The sequence below is a fragment of the Arvicanthis niloticus genome, chromosome 26 (genome assembly GCF_011762505.2).
Source record: "Arvicanthis niloticus isolate mArvNil1 chromosome 26, mArvNil1.pat.X, whole genome shotgun sequence".
In the NCBI taxonomy this organism is placed as follows: Eukaryota; Metazoa; Chordata; class Mammalia; order Rodentia; family Muridae; genus Arvicanthis; species Arvicanthis niloticus.
Genome location: NC_133434.1, coordinates 6,893,784 through 6,903,500, shown reverse-complemented (window position 1 = coordinate 6,903,500; position 9,717 = coordinate 6,893,784). Strand labels below are relative to the sequence as shown.

The window sequence follows — 9,717 nt, the reverse complement described above, 5'->3', positions numbered from 1 at the left end:
AGTTTCAGAGTTTTTATTTCACTTTTACTATTTTGGCTTTGTTTTTTCTAATTTAATTATTTATTTGGCTTATTTTTTGGTTTGTTGTTGTTCAGTTGGTTGTTTGGTTGTTTCTTTAGGTGGTTGGTCACTTGGTTGGTTAAATGATTTTGAAGACACTGTCTCCTTATATATCACAAGTTGGGTTGGAATTAAATATGTGATTCAAGAAGGCCCTGAACTAAGCCTTTTCATGCTTTAGACTCCTATGTATCACCATAACTGGCAGTATTTTTGTTTGATATTTATTTTTGTTTTTATCACCTTAGGCTCTTAAGAACATAAAACAGCTGAGCTTAGTGACTCATGCCTATAATACTTATTAGCAACACTGGATACTGAATTAAAGACCTACCTAGAGTCTAGAACAGGTTACGGTCAGATTGCACAACTCAGTGAGACCTTGTTTCAAATACAAAGGTAAAAAGAAATTCCTATATGTAGCTCTATGATAAAACACTTCAAAGCATGTATAACTCTTATAATTTAATACCTGGCAAGCAAAGGTCAAAACTTGCATTTTTTATAACAGTTTAACTCTACCATCTAAAGAATGTTAGTGCAACAGACTGGATAATTTAAACAATAATAGTGCAAATTCTTGCAGCCCAGGAGTCCAGAAGTCCATTGCCAAGTCCATTTCTTCTAAGGTTTCTCAGTTTGATTTACAGATCTTTGTGCTTATGCCCTGTTGTCAACTGGTCCTTCCTATGTGTATGCCCAGTCCTGACCTATGCCTTTTTCCATTTTCTTTTAGTATAAAAGTGCCAGTCAGATTGGTTTAGGGCTTATCTTAACACTGAAAATCTACTTATATGAGTTTTAAACTAATAGCATCATTAAGAGCCTAGGACTGTTAGAGTCAGTCCACTATCCTGGGAAAAGGGATATCAACAAAATCTTCTGCAGATAAACACCTGCATAATAACCACTACTCTATGAAGAATATCAGGACTGTATGGAACTGCACTGAAACATGAAACAGCAATATCAAGATTAGTATGATTTTACGTCGTGTTTCATATCACTAAGAAACAAAAGATACCTGTTAACCTACACTGGCATGATATCACCTACTGCTTAGAATTTTTACTTTATTCTTATTAAGGGGATTCAACTATATGTATATACTCACTCCTATTTTAGAAATGACACCAAACTTTATCCTGTCTCCAGAAATAAAGCTTTTAATACATACATCATCTTGTGCAGGAGTGGCAGATATAATGACTACCTTATATGACTTGTTATTACATTCATTTCTGGGTATTATTGCTTCCCATTAAATGTGTGTGTGTGTGTGTGTGTGTGTGTGTGTGTGTATGAATGATCCTATTTCTCCAATAAAAATTCTTTCAGACTACATGTTTATTCATGGGTCCTTGTCTAGCATGGAAATACACTATATCCAGTCTCAGTAGTACAAAAGGTATGTTTTCTTAAATATTTTTAATATACCATTGGTTCTTTTCTCCATATTCTGATTTATATGTGTTATGTGTGATAAATTACATTTGCATTCTAGATTATAGTTTGTATTGATCTTACTACAGCTGTAACAAAAAAATATATTTACATGGATATAAATGAATCTTAGTTAACTCCAAGTGTGCATTAACACAAATTCTCCTTCAACTCAATTGTAGTGACAGTAACACCAATAACTATGATCAGTTGCTACACAGATAATAACAGTGGCAGCTATGTAGAACCCCCAGCAGGCCATCATCAACATAGAAGTTGTAAAACATGGAATAGTGGTGCATGCATACAATTTCAGTACTCAAGAGACAAAGTCAAGAGGATCATAATTTCACAGCCACGCTGAGCTGCACAATGGAATTTTTCTTAAGGCAAAGCAAGACATAACTAAGCAGTGAAAGGCTATTGAGTATCAAGGAAATATTGAGCAAGAGAAGGCATGAGAAAAAATTACATTTATTTACCTGGAATATAACATTTAAAACACCATACATAGTGCTTTTTAAAATGTATATCATTTATTTCATGTGTACCACAACAGTTTTACTACTGGCTGTCCAAAATGTAAGACTGAGAGGACAAAGAGTCAAAACTTACAGAATCCAGATTTTAACAGAGACCGATTCCATTGGTCTTTCCATTTCTACAGCTAAATGGAAGCATGAAGTGACAAGATCAAGGGATTCCATCTCATTCCTACTGCTGTTTCAGCGGACACTGAGCAAACATTCACTGGTTTCTCTTTAGACAAAACCATCATCCTTTCCACTGAACATGAAATGTTTTGTTATTTAAGACTTGCTATTTTATGAATTTTACTACAAATTGTTCACGGATCCTAGACTAATAGCAAAAGAACATAGATTGAGCTTCAGACTTAAAGGGAAGAAAGAAAAAGCTTTCTGTTGTTTGTTTAATATCACCATGGTTGTTATAGTGCTTATTCATAGTCATTATTTTCCCTTGCAATGCCTCAGGTCAACCTTATGTTAATTATTCTTCACACACTTGTACACATTCTTCGGGTTAGCTTTTTCACATGGCATTTATCTCTTTTACAAAATCATTCCTCCTCCTCACCAAGAACTTTGCTGCCTCTAAAGCTCTGCTAGTCTCCTCCCTCTGCATATATATGTTCTTTAGGTAACCCTGTCTTTAGTCAGGTTGTTGCCACCTCCTCAGCAAAAGCCCTTCCTAACAGCCAGCACCAGAAAATAAGACAGTTATTGTCAATAAAGTTACATTCTTCCAAGACTTTGTATGTTGTTTTCCCATATAAACTCAAAGGAAAAATATTCATTTTTTTACCACCTTACTAGCCAGTAACTTTCTGTGATAACACACATCTTAAGCTTTCCTCAAAGGTATATTTTTTAATGTTTTACCAAAATCTAGATATCTGAATATCTAACATAACATAGGCCATCAGTTTATATTTGCTTTTTAATACATTCAATCGTTGTATATAGAAATTGTAAGACTATGAAAAAAGTGATAAAAGGGAAAATACCAAGTGCTAAGAAATGGTGATAATATAATTTATTTGATAAAAAGACAAGATTCCTTTAACAATAATTAGTAAAGTTGTTGGTCAAATCCTTCTCAATGAAGATATAGAAGGCCCTAATATTCATTTGCTCACCCTCAGGTCAATGGGAAAAAATTCCTAATGTATTTTCTCTGTATCCTGAGTGATCTAAACTGTTGTTTTATTTTTCAGTCTGCAAGCACAGGAATCACAACAGACTCATCAACTCCTCTTTACCAAACTAATTTTAGACTCTACAGAAAAATAGAAGAGTGAAAAGGGCATGTTCACTCGATCCTTCACCCTTTGGAGAAACAAAGGAGCCTTCCTAAATGAAATCTACAAGTGTCTCTAGAAGTTTATTAACCAAATAAATGAACTGCCATCACTAAGACTACTAAAATCAGTATTTTTAGGGCACTGAAACACAAATCTTTTGAGAGTATTAATTGTACTCTAATCAAAGATTCCACAGTTGGGCTTAAAGCATAGCTCAATGGAAAAGTACTTGCCAAGCAATCAAGAAAGCTTGAGTATGAACACACACACAAACACACACACGTAAATATATTTTAAAGGGGTACGTTTAAAAATTTATCAGGACTTTACCATTTTTGAGTATACTAACACTCAGTGTTTTGTCCTTAAATCCTTGTGATTTCTAAGTCTAGAGTGTACTGTACCAGTAGATGGCTGTTAAAAAAAAATGTACTTGTACTGAAAACAGATTCATAGGATTTTGGAAAATTACACAATAAATTTATTTCTCTACCTCAAAAAGATGATTGATTAATCATCCTTTACTGTATTCTGAAATTTTCTCCATAGTTATCTTAACTTTACATAGCATTAAACAATTTTATGCCATAATATACTTACCATATTTAGTTGGATTTTGAGTTATTTTAGTTGTTGCTGCCATTGAACTTTTTGAAGACCATGCATCAAACCCAGGGCCTTATGCTTATTAGCAAAATCTCTGCTAATGAGTTATTTCTCCAGTCCTCTCCCTAATTGTAAACATCATATATCATATGATTTCACTTTCATAACAAGTAGAGATTCTTCTTAGGCAAACATACCTTTGTTCAAAGTTTTTCGTATTGCAACATGGACATCCTTATTCCTTAAACTGTAGATGAAAGGATTCAACATTGGGCCCACAATGGTATAAAAGATGGTAGATATTTTATCATCATCCACAGATGCACTAGAAGGCTTAAGATACATGAATGCTAAGGATCCAAAGAAAATAGAAACAGCTATCACATGGGAGCCACAGGTACTAAAGGCTTTTGACCTACCCTCTGCAGAATGGATGCTGAGAATATTGGAAAGAATCAAGGCATAAGAAATAAAAATAGTCAAAATGGGCACTGTTACATTAAAACCCACAACAATGAAAACCACCAGCTCATTGATGGAAGTGCTTGTGCAAGAGAGCTTCAGAAGGGGAGGTATATCACACATGTAGTGATTGATGATATTGCCATCACAGAAGGTCAGTCTCAGCATGCAAATGATATGTGCCACAGCACCCACAGACCCCATCACAAGCACACCCATCATCATGAAGTGGCAGACTTGATGAGACATGGTGACCTGGTAAAGCAGGGGCTTACAGATGGCAGCATATCTGTCATAGGCCATTGCTGTCAAAATGTAGCATTCATCAATAACAAAGAATGCAAAGAAAAAGAGCTGAGTCATGCACTCAGCATGAGAGATGATGTTCTGTGTCACAAAACTTACCAGCATTTTGGGAGTTATGACAGAGGAGTAGCAGAAATCAACAAAGGAAAGGTTGAAGAGAAAGTAGTACATGGGGGTGTGCAGGTGAGGATTCAACACAATCAGGACAATCAAGCCCAGGTTCCCCACCATGGAGACCACATAGATTCCCAAGAAGAGGAAGAAGAGGGGCAGCTGGAGCTCTGGCTGCTGTGTCAAGCCCAGCAGGATGAATCCTGTCACTGAAGAGTCATTTCTTAAAGCCATTCTTCCTTAAGTCATATCTGTAAAAACATTAAAAATAGTAACATTAAAATGAAATCTCAGTCCTTTAAAACTTTCCACATTAACATGAGATTAAGAACCAGAGTCGAAGAATAAAATCAATACTGCATTTTTGTGCCTTTCCTCTTTATATCTTATGGGAGTTGCAGTACAGAAACAACCATAAATATATCGAAGCCATTTCTTAAGGAATAATATTCAGGGAAGCAATGACCATTATTGCCTCTGTAGCACCTCAGTGATACTTCCACCTTAATCATCTCCCTTCTACTTCAGGCTTAGTGGTAATCTCAAAAGAGAATAGACAAAGCTCACTGTAGTGTTCAGAGATAGTTAGATAGAAAGCAAAGCATGCATCCAATTCAATATTTACCTTTGCACATGTGATCTCAGAAGTGACCTTACTGATTCTTTTGTACTCTCACTGAAGGGCAAGTACAAGTGACACAGATGAACTGTAAAGTTGTATAGCCCAGTTTACCAAAAGACAAAAGCAAAAACCAAAAATCCTTCTTTTTTGTTCTTATTGGTTTGGATTTTTGGTGGGGGGAAAACTGAATTTTAGACAGGGGAATCAAGAACTGTCATTCGTCTAAGTTCTGAAAAGCCATATTTCTGGATCATGACTTCTAGTGGTGGCTTTTCTACAATGTCCTCTCTATCAGAGAGGTTGGTAAATAGCACCCACTGATGTCACAAGAGCCAACTGGTAATGACCCAAGAGGGTTTCATGAGTTGGTAATCTTAAAGGCCTGTGTAAAATGTGAAAATGTTATGTTTCCCAGTTATTTACCCCAGAGATCAAGCTTTATAGCTATAGTACAGACAAATTAGTTAACAGAAAAAACAGTTACTTGGAGGTATACAATATTGCTTTGCTTTGTGGTTACTCTCTGAAATCTTTATAGATATATGCCTTGTGTATTGATCAAACTCATCCATGATATTCCCCTACAATTCTTTCTTCCTCCATGCTGCCACTATTGCCTCACAACTTCTTCTGTTCTTTTCTCTTATTTTATTTTCATTATTCTTTATTGTTTAAATTGTTTTGCCTATAAAGTCCACTCAGTACTGCCAATATATGTATAAGTATAGGGCCACCTACTTAGTGTAGATTGCCTCTCAGGGGTTGCAGTCTTGAGGAAAAAAATACTATGTTTATCCTACTAACCATTGACTACAAATATTTCCTCAGCTAGAGGTGGAACTTCACAAGCACACCATCCCTTCCTATTTGAATCTTGGAAGCCTTGATTTTACCCAGCTCTCATAAATACTGTTGTAACCACTATGAGTTCATTTGAGCCAGAAACCAGTTGAGTCCTGAAAACACTGTTGTACTATAGTCATCCATCACCTCTGGAAATTACAGAGTTCACAGCCCTACTTATCCTAGTTCCCTGAGACTCAAGAGACAAGGTATGATGTGGAGGTCCCATTTACAAGTGAAAACTCACAGTCTTTTATTTTCAAACTATTGACCATCTACTGCTAAAAGAGGCATCTATGATGAAGGTTTTAGAGATGCACTAATCTATGAGAATAATGAAAACTCATTAGGAGTCAGGTTAATGCTGAATCTGCAGCAGAGAAATAGCCATGGATACTTCCCTAGAACCTGTGACCTATATAGTCTCCAAGAACCATGTTAGGTATGACAGCTGCCTGTATTCATGCATAAAATCCTATCAGAAAGTGGTTACTCTCTCAACATTTATACAAATATTTCACTAGTGGGTATGTCCTTCCAGTTTGGCTGTTAATGTAGCTTTCATGATTCAAGCCTGTGCAGAACTCATTATTACTTTTCTCTTTTGATAGAATTTATAAACTTTTAGCACTATAAAAGCTGGACAATACCAGATTCACACACCAACTTCTTACGTAAGACATGAACAATTTTCAAGTAATCATACATGCTGCTAACCCTTCAGTCAATTCTAGGTAGATACAAAAACTTAATTTATCTATGTCATGCCTTGAAAATATGTGATATCTTCTGCAATAAGGTTCATTCATTCATTTGGGGTCCTAAAAAGCATTGGCAATAGCCTGCAATATTGAGGTTTGTGGTAAACTGATGGTAAACAACTCCAAAGTAGATAGTCTATTCCTGGTTCTGGGTTTTTATTTATTATCCTCTAATATCTATTAGAATGAGTCTCTCCAAATTATAGGACAACTCCATTTAAATTCTTTTTATATATTTTAGGAAGCCTGCACAATAATAGGTTTACACATGACTTTTTCAATGTTCATAAGAGTTAGTTATTCCCTCTTCCAACTCCCTCTCTAGTCTTCCTTCCCATCTCCTGCTATCACCCCCATGGAGTTCCCCATTATTCCACATTCTTCCTTCAAATCACCCGTGATCAACTTCTACATACATTTTTTTTTTTACTGCCAACTTGAGCAGTCTCCAAATTAAAAAAAAAAAAAATTAAGAAAACCTGTCACAAATACATTGGACTTTTTATAATTTTCATCACTAGATGAAATTTTATGTGTTCCATTATAAAGTCTTCTTCATAGACATCACCCATATTCCTTAAACTAAGCCCATAGTGTCAAAGTGATTTTTGGCCGTTTTCCTCAGAGCTACTTATGAAGCACTCAAAGCAATTAAAGCTGATATAGGTAGAGATGCTCTAGGAATGTGTGTAAAAGAATGAATAAATGAGCACCCATTTTGAATTTCTGACAATACATACATACTACACACAATATTTGTCCCATAGGCAAACACTAATAGATGTCAATGTTTTTATTTATAGACAAGAATGTGAATAGAGGTGAAATTCATAAGGCCACAGGTATCTATCAAACTAACAAAGTGAACTCTAAATCAGAGTTACTAAAGCTCAGAAAAAAACCTATAGATTCTATCCCTTATGGTCCCACTGGTGTTCTAGAAATGCTGAGACTTCCTAATACTTCTTAATTTGTTTCCTCATATACCTGTAGCTTAGACAGAGATCAGAGGAAATTTTGTAACAGTGTAGTATAAGTAAGGTCCAAAATGCCAAAATCAATGTAATCTTCCTTTTGAAATGTTATTGGGTCTTATTAAAAGTTTGTGTTTTATGGCAAAAAATTAAAATGTCTATAGCACTTAGAAAGATTAATATGGTCAGGAAGTACTAGGGAAATGCCTAGCTCTAGAGAGGGAAGTAGCGTGAGTTGCAAAAGCAATTACAACAGACAGTGAGTGGCAACAAAAGACAAGCTAAGAGTCAGGACCAATGAAGTAGCAATGAAAACGAAAATCACAAAAAGAAAGGAAGGTCCTTGAAAAAATGGTGATGGTATGAGATGTTATGATATAGAAATAAATATATCAGAGATAATTGGTGGTAGATAAATAGAGATAGATGATAGATAGATGATGATAGATAGATAGATGATAGATAGATAGATAGATAGATAGATAGATAGATAGATAGATAGATAGATGAGACAATAAAAGTGAGAATTCAGTAAGGTTTATCATAAAAAAGATTCAGGAAAACAACAGCCATAAAAAACACCAAGACACTGGACTAAGGGCTGATTAAGTTATGCTGTTGCCACTAGCAGAGGTTAGAAACTGAAGTATTGGCCAGATTTTCACATTCAGTCTTGAACAACTGGACATGAAAGTACTGGTTTTAAGTAAACAAATGTACCTCCCAGGACCCAACAGGGATAACACTAGCTGAAATATCCAAAAACATAAAGGGAAGAGAGAAGCTGTAGAGACCATATCCAGAGGTTAGGCATGGCCACTGGTTGAGGGATGGGGCAACCCATTCTTCTCAAAGTTTTAACCAAGAATTGCTTCTGCCTAAAAGAAATACAGGGACAAAGAGTAGAGCAGAGAGTAAACAGGAAAGGCCATCCAGAGACTGCCCCACCTGGGGATTTATCCCATATGCAACCACCAAACCCAGACACTATTGCTTATGCCAAGAAGAGCTGGCTGAGAGGAGCATAATATAGATGTCTCCTGAGAGTCTCTACCAGAGATACAGATGTGGATGTTTGCAGCCAACCATCAGACTGAGCAAAGGGACCCTAATGGAGGAGTTAGGGGAAGAACTGAAGGAGTTAAAGGGGTTCCTATAAAACCCATAGGAAGAACACTCAACCAAACAGACACCCGAGAGCTCCCAGGGACTAAACCACCAACCAAAGAATACATACAGAGGGACCCATGGCTCCAGCTGCATATGTAGCAGAAGATGGCCTTGTCTAGCATCAAAGGGAGGAGGCCCTTGGTTCTGTGAAGGCTTGATGCCCCAGTGTAAAGGAATGCTAGGGTGGTGGGGTCTGAGTGGGTGGGTTGGTGGGTTGGTGGGGAGCAATTCTCATGGTGGCAGGGGGAGGAGGGTGGGATAGGGAGTTTTGGAGAGGAAATCAGGAAAGGGGATAACATTTGAAATATAAATAAACAAAATAACCAATAAACAAGGAAATGTACAAAGACTAAGCAAAATTTAGAAACAAATGTCAGAATTTGAGAAGAAGCACATGCCATTTCTCTAGACAACAAAGCACAGGATTCATGAAGTCTATGGAAAAACAATAAAATGCTCAAAGAAAAAATGTCACAATTGTAGATTTTTCTATTTATATAAAGAAATTCAGCAACTGATCAAATGAATCTCAAT

The 9,717-nt window shown here is 36.1% G+C and overlaps 1 protein-coding gene across 1 annotated transcript; it reads right to left on the bottom strand.

The window, feature by feature from the left end:
* Positions 1–1,961: 1,961 nt before the first annotated feature.
* Positions 1,962–5,739, bottom strand: LOC143438987 (olfactory receptor 8B8-like). Its single transcript, XM_076924691.1, has 2 exons — positions 5,439–5,739; positions 1,962–5,064 (listed from the first exon to the last, which is right to left on the bottom strand). The coding sequence occupies exon 2, from the start codon at positions 5,045–5,047 to the stop codon at positions 4,118–4,120; it is 930 nt and encodes a 309-aa protein (XP_076780806.1). The 5' UTR covers positions 5,048–5,064; positions 5,439–5,739; the 3' UTR covers positions 1,962–4,117.
* Positions 5,740–9,717: the final 3,978 nt, after the last annotated feature.